Below are 21,033 nucleotides of genomic sequence, written 5' to 3' on the forward strand. Positions count from 1 at the left end.
TCCCGAGGCTGATTGCATAAGCGTCCGTTTTGTGCAATGACTATTTTAAGGGATCCTAAAACTTGTTTCGACAGGAACTAAAATTTTCTTTTAAAAAAATCGCAAACAACACATTCATACAACTCTGTTTCAACAAGGTTTTATGAGCTCTTTATTCATAAGTGAAGTTCCATGAAAGTGAGTTGGAACCATTTGATCTTTAGCGGAGTTTAACAAACCGATTGTACCATGATTTATTTTAGTCTGCCTTAGGGTCTGTTTGGATACCTCATGTTAAAGTTTAATAAGTGTTAAAATTTTAACACTCTCAAATGGAGTGCTAAAGTTTAACACATTGGAGTGTTTGGATGGTGTGTTAAACTTTAACACCTTTGATGGGAAATGACTCTATTGCCCCCTCATTTATGGCCGGTGGAGAGAGAGGGAGGAGAGAGAAGGGGGCAGTGGTGGAAAAAAGTGAAGAGGGGGACCACTTTTAACGAGTTTAACAACTTTTAATACCCCCTTGAGGTGTTAAAGTTTTTGGGGTGTTAAACTTTAACACCTAAGTTTTAACACATCTGTTTGGATCTCAAAGTGTTAAAAAGTGTTAAAAACTAGGGTGTTAAACTTTAACACCCTCAATCCAAACATAGTAGGAACTTTTAGCGTGTGGTACTCCCATTTTATCAACAGTGAACAATCGCTGGGTATAAAGTTCGAGTACCATTCTACCCATTTAGTCTTGATGTCTATCGCACACGCGGGAATAGTAAAAACACAAGGCAAGGCATTGGTCTGATGACATTTAGCTATAGCCCGCTATAGACAAAGTATCACTATTTTTTCTCATGTAGTACAATTTAGTCGTTATAGCTCGCTATAGTTTCATTTAGCTCGCTATTAGCTGTTTCAGAGAGTCCAGTCGTTAAATCTCCTTGGCCTGCTATTTAGAACTATGATATGCACGGGCGTATTATAGCCCTCCTATTCGTGAAGAACAATCTTTGGAGGAGACACGGAAGAAATCCCGTTAGTATGTACTGACAAGTGGGGTAATTTATTTATGACATGTAAATCCGCAGGCAAGGGCAAGGCACTCTCAGGTCTCAGCGTTCCCCTGTTCCGAGACTAGTTGAGAACACCGAGCACGGGACCAAACAGTGCCCAAACCCAGGTCGATTTTCAGGATGATCGCAGGGAACATGTTGGTAGACCGTAACGAGACATCCAATCGAGCCTGCCTTAAACACCACTAGTCCCCCGTTGATTCGGAATTTGCCGGTGAACGATACAACTATTTTATCAGAAATAAATTAAGCTAGCCGAATGGCATTCTCTAAAACTAGCAAGCAAAGAAGGTACTAAATCTAAAAGACTCGATCTTTGACTCTTTGTACTCCAGAATGCACGGGCTTGCATTGTATAGATCGAGTATGATCTACGGCTAACTCAAGACTCAAGATCGAGCTAGCCCTGTGAACAAAACCCCTGTCCATCTCCCTTGTTTTAACGAGTTTAGACCCCTACTAAACTTTAACACCTGTCATATCGGATGTTTGATACTAATTAGGAGTATTAAACATAATCTAATTGTAAAACTAATTGCACAGACGTAGTCTAATTCGCGAGACGAATCTATTAAACCTAATTAGTCCATGATTTGACAATGTGGTGCTACAATAACCATTTGTTAATGATGGATTAATTAGCCTTAATATATTCGCCTCGCGAATTAGACTGCATCTGTGCAATTAGTTTTGTAATTAGCTCATATTTAATCCTTCTAATTAGCATCCGAACATCCGATGTAACCCTGCTAAAGTTTAACCTCTCGTATCCTCTCAAGCTAATGAGGCAGGCACGAAGCTAATGAAGCGAGCACATGCGTGCCGGACGCAACGTCTGCTCCTCCTGCACGAAGATGTAACAAGTCAACCGTGGAATTCAATAGCTGGTGCGAAGCATTGATAGGCATCGCCATTTGGCCATAGCAAGCTGGAAAAAAAGGAGGGGGAGATATGACAGGGGTTTTAAGCAAAGAAGTGACGTTCTTCTTAATGTGTGCGCGTCACAAGGAATTGAAGACGCATCATTCACTGTGTACGCATAGCACTTGGTCGTGAGAAAATGGAAGGAAAATATCGGAATGGGCGGTGGAGTACTAGTGACGTTTTTAAGTGGATATATATAGTTGGGATGTCATATTTTGATAAATCGTTCATACGTTGCTTGATTCATGGTCTTCGTATTACGGAAATACTATAGAAACCCTAATCCATGAGTCCACCAATGTGTTTCAAATGCCGGTTTGATAGAGTACGTATCGCTACGGTTCATGACAAAGATCAAAACAAATATTCACTCATGGAAAAACCACATCGATGGAATACTACACGTCTACACCTTCTCAGCTTAGGAGGTGAAGGTCTAAGAAAGGAAGGTGCTATTGCTGGCGGAGGTATGTGTGAACCTAAGAACATCAGCAAAATGACTAGCATTCATTTTTTGTTTTATTTTTGTGCTTTCGGTGCGGCAGTGCCTGTTCTAAAATCAGCAATGATAGCGCCTACCTAAACTTTGAACCGTTGGATTTATATATCAAAACACCTACTTAGGTTTAGTTTGGCATGGCTCCAACTCCACCATTTTTCGCTCCAACTTCAAACTCCAGCTGGAGCTAGTTTTGTATGAAGTTAGGGCTATATAGATGGGGGTGTTTGGCTAGAAGGGTGATCAGCTCCAAAAAAGAAGGTTCTCACAGTAGATTGCTATTGTTACCCTTGGTTGTGAGTCCTAGGTGTAAGTCTCAATCTGGAAAAATCCCCTCCATCCTTATCTTCTTTCTGTTGTGCTCCATGAACTACCTTCCCGGGCTGGCCGAAGCTCTGGCCGTGCGGCAGCGCAGGGTGCATGACGGCGACACACTGGTTGGACACCAATGGCGTGCGAGATGGCTGGAGGCGGCGCGGGGGCTGGACGTGGGGTGGGGGAGGGAGGGGCGAGGTGGGTGGCAGCTGGACGGGGGGCGGCGAGCGGGGTAGGCGACGATGGTGCGTGAGGTGGGTGGTGGAGGGCGGGGCGGGCGTTGGCGCATGGCCGACGGCGGTGTTGGAGGTAGGTGGCGGCACGCAGGCGCTAGGGGCTGGCGACACGTAAGATGGTGACGGGGGAGAAGGGGAGAAAGAATAAAAACGAACCGTTTTCTTGTGTAATCAGTAGTAGTGGCGGGTAATTATGCCCAACTCCACGTCTAGGTTCACTTCAAAGGGGTTTGGAGCCGGAAAAGAGGTGCTCCAAGCATGTGTTTGGTTTTGGGACCAAGTGGAATGGGTTGGGTTCGTCCCATTTTTGTAGGTTGGGTTCAACCCATCTCATGTTTGGTTAGGAGGGATGGATCTATTCTTGTTTTTTGTTTGGTTGGAGGGGTTAAGAGGAATGGGATGGATGCCATTTTAACGATGTTAGCAACAGCTACCAGTGGACCCCATATGTTATTCGTGGGGCCCACCTGTCATCCACCTGAGCCTTATCTCTTTTTGCGCAGAGGCCCTGTCTGTCTCACCATCCACCGCTACCTCTGTACCTCCTCAGCTCCCATGCTCCGCCGCCTCCCCTCGGCCCTAGCACCGTCGGCCTTCGTGGCCCCTGCTCCATGGCCCCCGCTCGGCCCTAGCGCCGGCAGCCTCCACGACTCCCTGCTCCACCACCTCCCCTCATCCTCTTGCTCCACTGCCTCCACTCGACGCCATCGCCGATAGTCGATGTGGGGGCCTTACTCTGAAGGTCCCGCTGATTACCTGTATTAGTCCCTAGATTAGTAGACTAATACAGATCTCATCACAGATTAGTATCATAATAATAAAAGACACATAAAATCATAGAAAATAAGTTTCACCTTACGTAGAGGAGAGCGGTGCAGATACCCATTCCTCAAGAATGAATTTAGAGCATCAAATAAGTCCTAGCCCTGTACAAATGAAAGCAAGTCTGAATACACTTATGAATGGCATTCAGCATATCCTAGCATTGAAATTATATTAAATGCAGGGGGAGATCAAGGAAAGGATATGAGCTTTGATGTTAATAATAAACCTATTTTATGCAAGGTGAGGTGAGTTTTGAAAAAAGGAGAAGAGAAAGAAAGTATATTTTAAGTTGTTGGCCTTGCAAGGGGAATCTTACCTCCCCTACCAGTTCCCAAGTTTTAATAAGCATCAGAGACCGTTAGGGTCCTTTTGGTTTGGCTTACGCCTTATTCCAAATTACTCTCTTAGGGCCTCGGCCACTACACACTCAAGTTATAATGCTAATCAATGGGAGCTTGGACTATGTGGGCACGTAACGTGAGCCTCGGCTATCCAGATAGATTATACTCTACACAGAGGTGTACACTTTATCCATACGTTTGATCAGCCCACACCTTAGCTTCACGCGGTATTGACCTAGGAGACCCATGCCCACCAGCATTTATTTCTATACAACATTCTCTAATTCCATCCACAGGTACGACTAGGGTCTAAACAGGGGCCATACTACATCCATACATGGACACTATCCTGGGAAACAGATGCATCATAATGTGGCATACAATGCCATCAGGTCCTTTGGACCTCAACCTATGACCTGTGCTGACTGGATCTGGGACTATGCGAAGGTCCTGCTCCAGCCTACCTGTTGCCCGCGGTAGCCCCTTGGGATGGTTTACTAAGTTCAGCTAGTGGGGTGTGAATTAAGACCTCACATGATTAGGCACTCCCAAAGGTTGTACCTTTTTAGCACGTATGGTTGCATGTTTCATTAAAAAGACTTTCCCGCAAGCCGGTCCTTACATGACCGAAGTAAGCATTAGGGAAGGATCCTCCATCGAGGCTGCCCGCTTACTCCCATGTCCTGTTCTTAAGGGTTTCTAACTCTTTAGTCGATTCATTTTATTAAAATCACATCATCTAGGGTTTTTCATAAAAATATAATGATTGTGGTATTTCCAAGGTATGATTCTTGATCATCGATCTAGTCGAGATCGGGGTCATTAATATGATTTTTGGCTAGCAATAGCTTCAATTCAAGGCGAGAGAGAATAGAAGGATTACCCTTATAGTTTTTAGAAATCATGCAAGTCAAATTATTATCTTGGTATATTTTATTATCTATAACTATAGGACAAAAATATGATTAGCGAGGTTGGTGCTAGGACTTGCTTCATTAACATTTCCTAAGTTGACCAGGGTCTTGATTTCTCGTCTTCCAGATCCTTAGCTTCTTGTTGGAGCCTGGTCAGGCTAACGCGTCTACTTGTCTTCTTGGACGGTCGGCACTTCGGCTTCATACCTTCTGGATCCTTGGCTTTCGGCCGGGTCTTTGTCACGTCCTCAGATCACACAAGCATATAAACAAACAAATAAATATACAATTAATTCTAGCAATCAATGTACGACTAAAGAAAATGGAAAAGAACGATTGATGGATGTTTTGGGAATTATCAAATTTCTAAGGATAATCCCTGGATAAAAGATGAATGGTTTATTAATTATTGAGAAATAAGTTTCTAAATAATTAATCGATATAATTGTGGAATATCTAAGAGAATTTGAAGAAATTAGGAATGGATTTTCTAGGGTTCTGGATGAGCGGCATAACGGCTAGGGTTTAATCGATATCTAGGGTTCGAATTGGGCGGCATATCGGCTAGGTTAGGTTGATATATGTGGTTTGGATTGGGTAGCACAACGACTAGGTTTTGGTGTAGATTCTAGGAATAATTTGGATGTTGGGTGGTGAGTGAATTTCAAGGCTAAGAAACTTGTACGACAAGTTCGGTTTCGACCCTACGGCGGGTGGAGCTGGCCAAGTTTCCTTATCCTAGGATAGGGGTGGAACTTGAGAGCTTGTGCGACAGTGAGTCTGTCCTGATACTAGGGGACAGTACACATGGCTAATAGACGTAGTCGGGCAAGATCAAGTGAAAGCCAGAGAGCTTGCACGACAACTCACTTCGACCACTAGGGTAGAGCTCGGGCAAGATCAAGCGGATGGATAATCAAAGCTAGAGCTTGCTCGACAGACTCACTTCGGCCACTGAGGCAGAGCCTAGGCAAGGAGACCAAAGATGGGCATGGGAATAGGCTTGGATGGCTCTAAGATATTTTTAGAAATTTTTCTAGGGTTTTTGGAATATGGAAGAGTAAGAGGCGAACTTCTAGGTACGCTTATAAAGGGTTTTTATTTATGTGGAAGTTGTCTCTATATAAAAATAATTTATTTGAGGTGCACAATGGAAAAGAAATGCATGTATATGTTTCTAATTTTGTGTAGGATTTTTGAGTATTTTGGGGGAATTTTTGGGATATGGTAAGGGCTCTAAGTGCGAGTTTGGGTATACTATCGGGGTGCACCTAGCAATTACCTATTGGCTAACGCAGAGGGGAGAGGGCTACGGCCACTAGGCTGTGGACCCATGGTCCTAGGGTCGTCGACTAGGGCGCGGCTAGTGCCTTGGGTTCTTGTGAGCCGGGTTCATGGGCGAGAGGGGAGGGGAGCAGGACGGTGGGACGGACGGCGTCAAGGGTCGGGCTCGCACGTCTGGGTGAGTGTGAGAGAGATCTAGATGGAGGAGGGGGGACGGAGTTTGACAGGCCGTACTGGTTCGCTCGGGGCCGGGTGTCGCCGCCAGGGCACCATGCGCGCCCCCAGCCATAGCGTCGGGAGCTCGATAGAATGGCGCTCCAGGTCACCGCCGGCCTCGCGGCTCGAGCCAGGAGGAAGAGGAGGCCATGGCAAACTCGCCTGGCTTGTTGGGATGGCGAGGGAGAGGCTAGGGTGGTCGCGGCCGCTAGGGGATAGCAGACCCGGACGACCTTGGGTGTGGGGTGCTCCGATGAGGGGGTGGGGCGCTATTTATAGTCGCCGGGGGGTGCTTGCGTGGGCGCCACATCGCGTCGGTGTTGCTTCGCGCCGAAGGAAGGGAGAGAGGATGAGACCGGCAAGGGGGCATGCTCTGCCTATCTTTAATGGTGGGTGGCAGGTGTCAAGGCTTGGCTGGATGGGGATAGGGGAGAGCGCGGGCGGGACTGCCATGTTGCCGGGTGGATGAGGCCGGCTGGCTCCTTGGCGGTGAAGGAGAGGGAAAGGGGTGTGCATCGGCGGCCGGTCATGTTAGTGCGGCGGGGCGAGGTGGATAGAATCGGCTGGTGGTGCCATTAATGGTGGGGTGAGGTGTCACGTGTGCATGCATGTGGCTTGCTTGGACAGAGAGGAGGGAGGGGAAATGGATGAGCTCGCTTGCGGGCGAAGGTAGGCGCGACGGAGTAGAGCGGTGGTGGCGGTGCTCTGCACGGCGGGAGAGGAGGGGAAGATGCCGTGGTGCAGGGTGGCAGGGCAGAGGGGTAGGCGAGGGGGTGAGGTGGCCTGCAGCCACTGGGCGTCGACGTAGTGGTGGGGTAAAAAGGGCTGCGGCGGTGCAGTAAAACGGCACGGCGGCGGGTGATGGCGTGCGGCGGCGGCGTGCGGTCATGGTGCGGGCGGCGTGGGGGAGCAGGCAGGGCTGGCGCGTGGAGGCGAGCTGGGCTGCGGTTCCTGCTGGGCCTAGTCGTTGGGCCACGCGATGTTGGGCCCGAGTGAGGTGGAGGTGGGTTGGGCCGGAAAGAAGTTGGCTGAATCAGAGGTTGTCATCCTGGTTAGTGAATTGGTTAGTGAATAGGGGGTTTTAGATTATCTGTTCAAGGGGTTTTTGAATAGGTTTTTTATTCAAACTTGAATATGGCTCAAATTTGAATAGAGCTTTGAAGTACAGGCCGGATTTAGATATAGGAATGGGATCTAGATTTATTGGGATAGAGTTTAGAGGTTCGAGCTAATACTCAAATGGGGTTTGAATATTAGATCAAGGATTTTTGAAATGGAGGGTGTTTCGAGTGGGTTATCTCCTAAGTTCTTGAAGATAAGATGAATGGTTTTGATAAAGATAAGATCGAGAGTTTGTATATTATATTTGAATAGTATTGACATAGGATCCGAGTAGGATTAATATTCAAATAAAATTCAAATATTAATTCTAAGGGTTTTTAAAGAAAGGTCTATTGATTAAGAGAAAAGATTGTTGAGGAATTCCTAGAGCAATCAAATGCAACACACATGCTTAGATTCCATGCAAGATTTATTTGCAAAATTGGTTTTGAATATTTAGGAGAAGAGAGGATGTGTTTTATTTAAACAAAAATTTTAAAAAGTCCGTATTTTTAAATGCTCTAAAAAGAGGGATGTTACAACCAGCCTCCTACTCCGCTGCCTCCGCTCGGCCCCAACGCTAGCAGTTTTCGCTCGGCCCCGACGCCGGCGGCCCCTGCTCTGCCGCCTCCCCTTAGCCCAGCGCCGGTGGGCAGAACCCAAGCTCACCCTGGCCAGCCGGTGAAGATCCCCTGGGCGGAGCCCCCTGTCCGGCGGTGGACGTCCCCTCGACCTCCTCCGGGTTGTCTCCGCGCGCTCAACTTGTTGGTGACGGAGGCGACGGAGAAGAAGTGGGTCGGAGTGGTCCGACCGATTCAGAGGAATGCAACCAACCCGCATCTTGGAGGAATATTTCCTCCTAGGTCCATCCCAACCCAAATGAATTTCAAACCAAACACTGGTCCATTTGGGTCCAACCCATCCCAACCCACTTCGACCGTCAAACCAAACACACCCCAAGAAAATGAACTGGAACTCCACCAACTCCATGGAGTTAGGCTGCTTAAGAAACTGGTGGAGTTGTGATGTTTGGTTTGCTCTACGCTCAACTCCGCCCTAAAGTTTGGAGTTGGAATCATACTAAACAGGGCCGCACCTCTCTAATATCTACATTTATGGATACTACACCTTCTCTAAACATGACCAAAATCCTTGAAATTGCGCGATAACCATGGACCATAATCCTCACCCCACCAACGTGTAGCCATCACACTCCACCGTGCGGAAACTAACACACCCTCGTGCATTATTCAATGTTCATATCACCTTCTCAAGCCTTTGATTGTGCCACTACCCTTCTTCCTACCTTCCCTACCTATCTCTCAATGGTTGCATTGGGCGCGACCAAATCCGTCCGCTGTAAGCCTCAGCTGTGCTTCCTCTTCTCACATTTTACCTTGGCCAACACCGACCTCCAAGTTTATGATTGGCAATGCCTACCATGTTGTTATGCCTAACTAATTCTCCAGTCGAAGCTCGAAAGTAAACCTTCACCTTTACCTAATTCCACCCCTCATGTTCCACAATTAGTTCACGTGGAGGATTCCTGAAGAAAGACGAAAGATGAGGAAACCGAGTGATTGTCTTAGAATTTTGAAAACAAGGGGGTGTTTTGGTTTAGCATCAAAATTTGGGATTACCAAAATCTTGTCACCAATTTTATCACTCACCCACGGTTTTGCAAACTTTTGCAAGAAAATGAGCTACTGACATTGGCAAGACAAGAGAACCACGTACTATGAAGTAAGGTGAAGGATTGAGTGCAAACAAACACACCCTAAACTAAAACCACTGTTCGGAGCAAAATCAGGATGCTATGTAGCAATAGGTTCATCAGGTCGTGCCATAGGCTGCGGTGCACGGGAAGGCAGGCTTCGTGTCGCGCCATTTACAAAAACTGCACCGCATGAATGAGATAATTAGTGGAGCGGCAGCCGATCGAGAGGAGTGAGTGAGTATTGAATTGGAGAGCTACTGGGTTGCTATAGCTCTGCTAGGCCACCCCATCCCGTCTCTCACAATTAACAGTAGCTCCATCGATCATTCAAGTACATTTACTCTGATGCTTTGGAGAACACTGTAGCCCATAAATCCCATTGATGGCCTCATTCAAGTTGTGGAAGCGATCGAAGCCAGCCAGCCCTGCTTTGAAGCGATCAAAAGGATCGGAAGCCGAGTCGTGGCAGCAAGCAACCACTGGATTGAATGAACACGATGATTCAACGAAAAATGGAAACCACCAATTATGCAATCCGTCGTGGGTGATCAAATCAGTTTATTTTTTTGTTTTGTTTTGTTTCGATTTGTTACTAGGTAGTAGTATAGGAGACGAATCGGTGACACGGACCGCACGATTACGGACTTGCAGTCTAAATTCAGTCTCAATGCACAGTTTCATTGTATAGTTACTTAGATTGAGAACTAGATAACTATACCAGATGATTGTTATGGGGATGAAAATTTTCTCTCATCTGATGAAACTCCCTCTATCAACCGCCTACTAAGTCAGCAATTTTACTAATGTGATAATTTAATGCCATGGAATTCTCGTGAAACTCGGAACTGACCTAACGATGTCGCGATCATCTCCAGCTCAAGGATCCGCCCCGTCGCTGCGTCTGAGGCACCTGACTTCGCCTGAGAGATCTTGGTTCTCCGCCACGACGGCAACAACCCATGGGCGACCAACCTACCTCTGTCTCCCTCACGGCCGTCACCTTCTTCCCTCGGGTCATTTTCCGCCACCAATCCACCATCACCGTCCGCACGAACCGAACCCCTCCTCCCGAGCTCCGAGCTCGAGGGGTCATTGCATTGCTTCTCGCTTCACCTCGCCTCTGCGGTTGCTCTGCCAGGCTGCCCGCCACCGCCTCCTTTCTCCGTCCCATAAAACAGAAACATGAATGCTGTGAGCAATGAAGTGACGAGTGAGTGTGTTTAGGGTGGAGTATAATATGGTGGATTAAACAAGGTGCAACTGTGCAAGTAGGAGTACTCACTCTCCTCAACAGTGCGGCATTTAAGAAAACCAATTGACCTCCATGGCTTGAGCTTCCGTTCCCCACTATAAATACTTGCTGCAATCTCTTCTTCTTCCCCACCACCGAAGCACCAGGAGGCAGGAGCACTCCTCAGAGGAAGCAGGGAAGGAAGCTTCCTCAGAGCAGAGCACACCCTGCAGCTGCAGAGCATCGCAAGACAGTAAGCTGTAAGCCTCTCTCAGCACCATCATCATTAGCAGTAGTGTCAATTAGTGATTAACCTTGCTCGGATGCTGATACGCAGGCAGCGACAGAGCGGGATGAGCCGGGGCGGCCTGGACCTGAAGCTGCACCTGTCGCCCCCGGCGGCGGCGGCGGCGGCGTCGCCGGCGTCGTCGTCGGACGAGGAGTGGTCGTCGTCGTCGCCGAGCTCGTGCCTGTCGTCGGAGGGCGAGCGGGAGCCGCCGCAACGGGGGCACCACGGGCTGCAGTGGTCGGACAGCCCGGAGGCGACGTCCATGGTGCTGGCGGCATGCCCGCGCTGCCTCATGTACGTCATGCTCTCCGAGGCGGACCCGCGCTGCCCGCGGTGCCGCAGCCCCGTCCTCCTCGACTTCCTGCACCATGCCGGCGCCGGCGCCCGCGGCAACGCCAACGGCGGCCGGGAGGGCGGCAACTACGGCTGCAATAGCACCCCCGGCGGCAGTGGCGGCGGCGGCAGGAGGAACAGGAGGTCGTGATCGTTCGCGGAGCCGCCGCATCGGGAAACAAGAAGTTTTCCCCAATTAGTATTAGTATCATCAGTAGCGCTCCAATGATTAATTATGTCGTCGAAAGAAAAAGAACTGCTCCAGTGTAACCATGATATATCATCTCCGCCGCCGCCGGCGACGGCGAGGTGGTAACCGTGGTATATCACGGATACACTGGAGAGAAATGGAACATGAGATCATTCGTGCTCAGATGCAGGACCAAAAGCCTCTTGTTTGCTTCTTCTTTTTTCTTTTTCCCAGAGACAACATAAAAACCGAAGAAAAAAACACAGCTTTTTCATGGCGATTGATGCGATAACCTCTACTAGTAACTCCAAATCAAATGACTCGTGACGCATCCCTGTCGAGCAGAACATGAAAAAGGCGAAGAACAGTAACGGCGGTGCTGTTGGCATTTCAGAGAGCTGCTGCTGTCGGCTGAAGCCTGCAATTCAATCGCTTGCGATTGAGTTTTCACGTCAGATTAAAGAAAGAAACGATGGGGAGCGGAGCAGTTGAGAGGATTGGGGGGAGGAGGAGGAAGACGCTAATGAAACGAAGGCATCGCGATGACGCGACGCAATGAATACGCCCATTAACTCGCCGTCGTCACGCTCCATGAACCAACACGGCTTCTTTTTAGTTTCCATCTGAAAAATCCCGCGCCTGCGTGAATCGCGACGCGGCGACCTTAATTGCCGCGGCACCCTTGGTCAACTTTGCCACCACCTCCCCTGCCGATCTGCGATCAAAGACTGGAGGCAAGAGCAATGCGCCTCACGTCTCCAACTCTCCCATCTTCCCCGTCCGTCCTCTCGTGTCGAGGACTAATCACGTCATCTTTGACGTAATAGCAATTACTCACAATCAAAAAGAAGAAGAAAAGAAAAGAAACATCAAAGCTTAGTTCTTGTGCAGTTGGAGAAGAACTTTCATTATTACGACCTTAACAAAACCCATGCGCCAGGCCAAACATTTCTAGATTTGGCAGACAGCTTCACTCCTTGTTGGAGTGCCAGACATTGATTTGGGGTGCTTCTGGCTGTAACCTGTAGGAGTGGCTGTCAAACGGCAAAAGCACGGCTAACACAACGCAGCAGGCACGAAAGAACGCATCTAACACGAACCGGCTTTGGAAGACGAACGACAGGGATGCCGTAGCTTTCGGCATCCGTCTTGGATGGGAAGGTGCGAGAGCTGGCAAGAAGAAATCCAAACCTTCTACGCCCAGGCCAAACTGTCAACTTGAAGCAAGAAACCCGATGCAAAATCCACCAAACCTGATGTCACCTGCCATTGATGATACGCGTGCGTGAGGTTCGGTTTCTTTCTCAGATGCAAGATCACAAACGTTTGTGCGTTTTCGCCTGCGCTGTCGTGACCCACCGTTTTACACAGATACGGCCAGAGGCACACGGCGAGCTTGTTGGCCGTCACCGGTCACAATGGGCCATAAAAAGCAGCGTCACAAGATAAAGAAGAAAACAAAGCAGGGTCAGGTGGTTTTTGCACAACGGACAAAATCCCGTTTCCGTCCGCCGGTTTTTCTATATTTTTTCTATATTTATCCTATATTTTGAGTTATATGAAAATGGGAAGGCAAGGTCGGGAAACGGGCAGGAGTATCCAGGAATGGGATGGGATACAGTTGAGGGTGTATCCCGCCTGTATTTGCGGGATCCCGTTTCCAACCGAGATAATCCTATATTCAACCCGTTTTTTACCTTATACGGGATAGACTAATAAATTAAGTCCCTAGCCCCTCCTCAACCTCTCAATCGCTTAGTCCATGAGCCCAACAGGCCAAGCCGGTGCGTCTGTCAAAAGTACACAAGTTATGGTTCTGCTACTAGCACTTGCAGTTAGCTACTTAGATTATCCGTTATTCTGTGCAAATAGCAGTAGCATTAGCATTAGTAAATTAGCAAATAGCGAACTAATTTTGAAGTAGCGGTAGCACAGTAGCCCTAGAAGACCACGCAAATATCCGTTATTCTGTTGATTCTTTGACAGGATCCGAGAGAAAGGCTTGTGAAGGTGATGCTAGTGCAGCTAGTAGTGTGCTTGGTGCTTTGTTGTTGCCGCTGATGTGCACTTGTGCAAAAAGTGCTGCTTGCGGCTGCCGGCTGGCACAGTTTTGTGTGTATGTGTTTATAATGTATATAAAATTACCATCCCCCCCCCCCCAAACCCCCCCCCCCCCCCCCCCCCCCCCCCCCCCCCCCCCCCCCCCCCCCCCCCGGCGCATTTTTTCGTTTCCGTGATCCTGTATATCCTGGTCCCGCTCCCGCTTCCGGCTATCCCGTTCCCACTGAAGAAATATGGTAACGAAAATGGGAAATGGTTTTTCCCATCCGTTCCGTCCGTTAACACAAAGGTTTAACAGAAAGAGGAAGAACAAACAAAAGCTTAGATGGCGGAGAGCCCATTAAGGTAATAAAGGGGGAAGCAATCCAGCCAACAAAGATAATGCAAACTTCTCTGCTTATCTTGTAACAGTGACCTACCCAGCTCCCAAAAGAAAGCTAAGATAATGACGGTTGAAAGCAGATGTGCAATAGCTCACCCTATCCAAAAGTTCTGTGATGTGGGGGAAGAACACCTTGCAGATCAATGAATTGCGTTACCCCTAGTAGTAATGCAGCAACAAGCTAGACCACAAGTTGCTGATCATACAGAGAGTACCGAACAAAGATCATTATCCACCCAGGACGTACCAACCAGAGACATTTCCACGCTAACAACTCACTCCCAGCTATCAATCACAAGAAGAGAAGCCACAAGAAGCAGAAGACCTCAGGAAGGGCCAATATTATCTCTCACCAATGTGCTCTTGATGACAATTATGAATATGTTTCGCTAATGTCATACATAAAAGTAGCTGCTTAATCTTTTGAAAAAGCCATAAAGGTAGCTGCTTACAAACATTACTTCTGGTGGAATACATATCCAGACCTTGATGGCGAGAGAGATAACTCTTTCAACTTCATCGTGGATTTGTTAAACATGAGGCTGTTCCTTGATGTCTGTTGACCACCAAAATGAACCTAGTGGGATCAAACCTTCAAGCATTGCAACTCAAAAGACACATGAGATGGACAAATGATAACAACATCAACATGTGGCATGATGATTGTATAACACTGACAAACACAGTGCATTACCATCACCATTTTCCAACACGAAGTCTACAGGCATAAACTTTTACCCATAAGAAATTAAGAATCATAGCAATGGAAAGACCTATTACTTTTTGGTTCTTGTGTTAATGGCTCTATTCATGTTGGCTACGGAAAAACCTATTACTTGTGGACTTGTGGTTCAGAGAACACGAATTACTGGGAATAAAAGTAACGTGCTTGCCTGAATAGGTAGGTTTTACACTCAATCCCCTCAGGTCAGCAGGGACATTAGTTCATTTTCCCTCCCAGTCTGAAGGGATTGGGTCTAATCCTCACATCCCAACATGCCCTAACACGAGCCAGAATAAAACCTAGCAAGAGCGCACAAACCTTGTCATCCTCAAAATGTCCTCTAGAGTGCTAAGGGCATATTCATGTAAAGCCTTGGAAACAACTAAACAGCTTCTGACATTGCTGCTTCTTCCACCAACCTGCTAAGGGCACTCCCACCAACCAGTGCTGCTTCTGACATACTGATCCACAATACCAAATTCTTTGTTCTGCTCAACTCGCTTAGCATAATTCTCTGTAGATATTGGACCTTTCTTACGCCTGCGATAGTAAATGATTTCCCAAGGCCACAGGCGTGCAGCACCAAAGTACTTCTCCACAGGTTGATCTGATGAATTCTCTTGTGGCTCCATCCCATAGTGCTTCAGAGCTGCGATCACTTCATTAGTTGTTAGCTTCAAGGACTTGCTTCTCCCATTTCTGGCCAGAACGTCCTGCTTTGACTTCACTGATGAAGAGTTCTCAAAGTTGACATTCTGGCTTTGCACTCGATTGGCGGCATTATCATCAACCAAGTTCTTATCAAAGTTAACCCCTGTGTAATCAGCAGTATTAGCATCCTTATCAGGAACAACCACTTCCCCATTCAGGACCTTGCTGTTCAATACCGATTCCTTTCCTTCTTGCTTGTTATCATCCATGCTTTTCACTTTGGATCTTGTCCTGAACTCCAAATTGTCCTCCAAGCGAGAATTCATCAGGCCCTCTAGATTTTTGTTCTCTACATCAGGTGATGACTTGTGCTGTGGTGAAGCAGATACTGAAAATGGAACAGGATGGTTGATATTTGATCTTGATCCTTCATGCTGAGTTGATTTTGAACTAGAATGAGCAGAATAAGATGGAGAATGTGCTCTAAATCGAGACTGGGATCGGGGAGATCTAGATCTCGAATCTGAGGAAGTCCTGTTGGAATGAGATCCCTTAACATTATCATGGTGAGAGTGACTTGAAGGTTCAGAATTGGGGGATGATCCACGTGACCTTTCAGATCTGCTTCTCTTGTGTGCTTCCTTATTAGTTTGTGGCATGTTTTCACTGCAGTGGGCATGTCTTCTGCTGTCTCTGAGCACATTACTCAACCTAGGCAGTCTCATATTCCTCTCAGAAAATGGTTTCCTACCATCTTGAACCCTATGATTTGTTTGATCCAATGGATGAACATGAACTTCTGGTCGCCTCCTTGAGGGAGACCCAAATCTTCTCTGCCTCAGCTGCCATTTTTCCCTGAAGTTCAATCCATCTCTCCTTGCTTTGAAGTTATCATCTATTCCCTGAGGGCAATTACGCGCAATATGGCCGGCAACACCACATTTATAACAGGTTGGAGGAGATCTTGATTTATCATGGCTTACATCAACATGCTTATCTGAGTGCTCCCACCACTTCTCTGAAGAACGTCTGGGTTCACGAGAATCATAAGAGCTTGCTTTAGTCACATTTTCTGTTTCTTCTTGCCTATCATATCCATGATAAGGCTCATAGCGGTCAAAATCATCACTGTCTCCACCAGGGGTACCTTTTCCAGTCTCAGCCCATCTATCATGTTCAATTGCATTTGCATTAATTGTTCCACCTTCACCCGCTTTCACCTCCCCTGGATCTTCATCAATTGTACCACCTTTGTACGCCTTCACCTCCTCTGGATCTACATCAATTGTACCACCTTTGTCTGTCTTCACCTCCCCTGGATCTTCATCAATTGTACCACCTTCATCCCTCTTTGCGTCCGCTAGATCATCACAAATGTTTTCTCCAGCATCATCGACAACCTCAGTGAATTTATGAGAATCCTTTTCTGGCACAGCATCAGGATCATGGCCCTGATCATGATTTGCTGGATGACTCTTACGAGCTACAGAATCCCTGAACCTAATACTGTCTCGAGCATCTCTGACGTTCCTTCCACGAAACGATTCAACAAATCTTGAACTCCTCCTGAAACCCTGAGAACATCTGGGCTGCTGTTTTGACCAATTAACAGTGATGCGTTCCCCACAAACATATTTCCCATGCAGGGCCCGCAGGGCTCGAGTTGCGTCACCATCAGAATCATACACTGCAAACCCGTATCCATCTTTCAGGTTGACAGTGCAACGGCCAAACCTCTGGAAAAGTTGTTCCAGATAACTGTGCCGCACATCTTGGGAAAGCCGCCCGATATGCAATGACATCTATAACAGAAAAATATTCCTTGAGAATTCCACTTAGCAATTCAATAACAATCAATGAAAGAAAGGAAGATAATAGCATTGCTAAACTAAATTCTTAATAATTACTCATGCTGACATGAGTATAACTGAATAGCCATCCAAGGTAGTACATAACAAAAATGAACTCCATTCATTGTCACCCATTTCTATTGCAAAAACAATACTAATAAATTGTACAAACATCAAAGCGTATTTCTTGTAGTCATATGAATTCGAAGTGATGCACGGATCATTATAAGTAAATAAATGCTAATTAGTGCCTATGTCACCCTCTTACTAGTACAAATGCAATCAGTAAAACTATCCACTCTAAAAAATAACAATCAGATAGAACAAATAAGCTTCAAGAAAAAACAGCAAGCTAAAAAAAATCTAACAGAGCAGATATCATCAACTAAATTCATGTTGATCTAGACTTCTAGAGCTGACCCAAGCCTGCACAAATATATGGTTTTACAGAGTATGCTACCGCGCAACTCATACAGAACTGCTTCCCATCAAAATAGAAGGAAAAAACACATATCCCTGCGTATCCACATCACCATAAGTATGTAGGATGTATAAATAAACAGTATCGTTCAACAAGTATGTATTAGTTTTAACCACAATTAATGGAACTTAAGTTTTCTTAGGGTACTGAATAATTTTGAGCCTTAGCTGTTGAGTATCCTGGATGGATGGATGGGATCATCTGGATTTGTTCAAGAGCACCCCTGTGGCCCTGTTTGCAGCCATACTTTGCATAGTTAAGTAAAGGGAAGTAGAATATTGGGTTCAACTTCTGTATCTGCATAGACCAGCTACCACCATGTAAACTGGAACCAATCATGTTTAAGTTTCCAAACACACTGGTTTCATGAAACAAAAACATACAATTCAATACCAATTAGTGACAGATAGGTTTGCAGTGAGATAACGGGGAGAGCAATATTGAATTCTGATGTGAAATGTGCATTCTACAAACAAGATGCTGCGATGATTCCCATATTTACTAGTACCGAGTACACCATTCTGACAGCTATGTATATGTGATTTACAATAGTGGAGATAGATCAGTAACAGCTTGCATCTAGAATTCATTACTGCAATTGCAGGATGCAGCTACTAAGCAACAGAAGTTAAAAAAAAATAGCGAAGAGAGTTGCATCTGAGGATGGAGACCAAAAACCACATTTGAGTTTGGTGTCTTCTCAAGAGAGCCAAGAAAAGCATCGTGAGAACTCCAAACATTGCATGAAACATCACCCAACTTAATCACACAGTTACAACAAACGTTTTAACCAATCAACCTCACATTATTGCAGCCTAAAACAGTACACGTTACAAGCAGAATGCTATATTTCAGACTTATTTACAGAAACCAAACTGTTAAAGGACACCTTCACAGCACCTGTTACATCACAAAACAACAAACATTGCCAATCTACAGGACAATAAAGATAACACATTAATGCAGAAGTACAAATTTCGCAACCATGAAGAATATGGTAAGAGCGGGTGCATCTAAAAGAACCATGTAGGCACTGGAATTGGCTGATAGTAGAACATACAAATCACATTACAGAACCTCAAGGTGAGAAACATGTACCTTGTTTGTGGCCACCAAGTGAATTAGTAAAACTTGAACCTGCAAACAGATCAGGAGTCAAGGCCGAGGTCAAGTTATGAGTTAACTACATAAGCCAGTGCAGAGTATGAACCACAATATGCTTGGACCCGAATTGAGAAAACAACTGGAAGAAAGCCACATGGAAATGGAGTTTAACAAGAACCCATATATTGCAAAAACAAAGGAAAAGATTATGGCAACTAGACTGCAACAGGGGCTGCATTTCTAACTAGGGTTCCACCAGCAGTTTACATCGCACGACTAGAAATTAGGGCTCTCTCTAGGATTTAACACAGCAAACAAGACCGAAGCTAGAGTACCCATGGGGAATGGAACAGCCCCAGCAAACACCGTCGATTCTCGCAGGAAATTTCGTAAAGGGAAAACAAAAAGGCACACCTTGCACCGCGCGTGGATCAAGATGACGCGGGCATGAATCTAGGGCAAGGTTTGGACGCGGACCTAGATGGATGGAACGATGTGGTGCCTACTCACCCGTACTCGCGGCTCTTCCCCTGGATCGGATTCGGGGGCGAGAGCTCGATCGCATCCGCTTCCGCTGCCGCAGCAGGCAGACCTGAAGTTGCTAGTCGTCTCCCCGAAGCGTCTGCAAACAGCCGAAGAGGAGTGAGCACGAGGAGAGGGTTTGGTGGGTTCTGCACCGGCACCACCTGGGCTGCTGGATCGTCGCCTGCTTATCATTCTGGCCCAACGAAACCTTCCTGGGCCGGATGCACGGATGCGGGCCCAAACTAACAGAATTTTTTTATTTTTATTTTTTTTGGATTTTGCAGAAATATACAGTCGGATGGAAAAATTGCAAATCCAGGCTATTGTCGCCGGCCCAAGCGGCGGAAGGGCCTTACCGGCGGCAAGGCCCTCCCGCCAACGTCAGCAGCCGTCGTAACTGCGGCGCGCGAGTTGAGGCGTCACCGATACCGTCGGCTGAGCCATCGACAGTCGCCCCCTTTATAACTCGCTCGCGCCCCTCTCCTCCCCCTGTACCAGTGCGCACCAGCAGCGAGTACCAGTGCGCACCAGCAGCGAGCCAGAGAAGGAAGAGGGAAGAGAAAGAGGAAAGGAGGGAAGGAAAAAAAAAGAGAGGAGAGGAGGAGGAGGAGGGAAGAAAAAAAAGAAAGAAGGAGGAGAGGGAAGATGGAAGGAATTTCTTCCGTCTTTCTTAGGTAATTTTTTTTTCAATCTCGTAGTTTAGTATAGTATACTACAGTATAGTTTAGTTTAGTTTAGATCTAGATTTAGAAATATTAGTGGATCTGAGATTTAGAAATATTAGTAGATCTAGATTTAGAAGTAATAGTGAATCTAGATCTAGACTTAGAAACTTTTAGCTGTTTTTAGATAGGAAAATGTAGCTTAGTTAGTATAACTGATTTAGCTTATACAGTAAAATAGAGTCAGCATTATTAGATTTATTTATTATGGTAAATGGCTAGAATAAATGTAGTTAGTAAATTCTGATTTTTTGTTAGGTATTCGAATATAGTTTTTCGGTAACAATATTATATTTGTTTGTTCTGGTAAATCATTGTGATAAATGTAGTTACTAAATTATGTTGTTAGGTATTACAATATAGTTTTTCGGTAACATTATTAGATTTATTTGTTGTGGTGCATGGCTATGATAAAGTTAGTTAGTAAGCTTGATTTAGTGTTACATAGTTGTTTGTTTATTCAATTGAGGTCGTTATTGTAGTTAACTTATGTATAGTGGTGAGAATAATTTGGACTGCCGTTTCATGTATGTTACCAGGCATGTCTGATAGTGTCAATATTCAAGTGTACTATGGGCCGGGGAAGGTTAGATATGGTCCAGAAGGGGTAGATTTGAGTGGATTCCCCTGTTTCACCAAGTGTGTTCCAAGAGCAAGAGAGAGAACTTGGGGGCATATGCAAGTGGCTCTGTAGAGACTTAGGTGTTGACAGAGATTAAGCGGATGTGTGTGTGAGAGTTGTAGTGCAAAGATGGCCAGACATACACTTTTGGGAGTTAGTTCCGCTTGAAGGAACTTCGAGATATCGGGCTTACATAGATGGTTTTAAGAGAAGAGGTTTACCAATCATATGGTATGTCCAATTTTTCATGAAGGGTGGACCTAGCACTCATATTGAAGAACAAGTCGGAGGTGATGAAGTTGAAGCGGAAGAAGATGTGCAGAGTACTGCAGGTGGAAACAAAAAATTTAATTACGAAGAACAAGAACATGAAGATGCAAAACATGATGTAGCATCTCGGGAACCAAATGGAGAGGCTGATGAGGGCAAAGAAATTTCTGAGTTAGT

General features: G+C 46.1%; 2 protein-coding genes across 3 annotated transcripts; one reads left to right on the forward strand and one right to left on the reverse strand.

The window, feature by feature from the left end:
* The first annotated feature begins 10,388 nt into the window (after positions 1 to 10,388).
* Positions 10,389 to 11,647, forward strand: LOC117844711 (protein GL2-INTERACTING REPRESSOR 1). 2 transcript variants are annotated; one of them, XM_034725483.2, is made up of 2 exons: positions 10,389 to 10,912; positions 10,994 to 11,647. In XM_034725483.2, exon 2 carries the CDS (start codon positions 11,006 to 11,008, stop codon positions 11,423 to 11,425), a length of 420 nt encoding a protein of 139 aa, XP_034581374.1. In that variant the 5' UTR covers positions 10,389 to 10,912; positions 10,994 to 11,005; the 3' UTR covers positions 11,426 to 11,647. The 2 variants fall into 2 exon arrangements, with proteins under 2 accessions (XP_034581374.1, XP_034581365.1); XM_034725474.2 differs by having other exon boundaries at positions 10,391 to 10,912; positions 10,990 to 11,647.
* Positions 11,648 to 14,221: 2,574 nt separating this feature from the next.
* Positions 14,222 to 19,382, reverse strand: LOC117852880 (uncharacterized). Its single transcript, XM_034735169.2, has 3 exons — positions 19,228 to 19,382; positions 18,712 to 18,750; positions 14,222 to 17,084 (listed from the first exon to the last, which is right to left on the reverse strand). The coding sequence occupies exon 3, from the start codon at positions 17,082 to 17,084 to the stop codon at positions 15,054 to 15,056; it is 2,031 nt and encodes a 676-aa protein (XP_034591060.1). The 5' UTR covers positions 18,712 to 18,750; positions 19,228 to 19,382; the 3' UTR covers positions 14,222 to 15,053.
* Positions 19,383 to 21,033: the final 1,651 nt, after the last annotated feature.

The sequence above is a fragment of the Setaria viridis genome, chromosome 1 (assembly GCF_005286985.2).
Source record: "Setaria viridis chromosome 1, Setaria_viridis_v4.0, whole genome shotgun sequence".
In the NCBI taxonomy this organism is placed as follows: domain Eukaryota; kingdom Viridiplantae; phylum Streptophyta; class Magnoliopsida; order Poales; family Poaceae; genus Setaria; species Setaria viridis.

Bases quoted from the DNA above. Each gene is read 5' to 3' on its own strand.
- LOC117844711 (XM_034725483.2), top strand. From the start codon at position 11,006: ATGAGCCGGGGCGGCCTGGACCTGAAGCTGCACCTGTCGCCCCCGGCG.
- LOC117852880 (XM_034735169.2), bottom strand. From the start codon at position 17,084: ATGTCATTGCATATCGGGCGGCTTTCCCAAGATGTGCGGCACAGTTAT.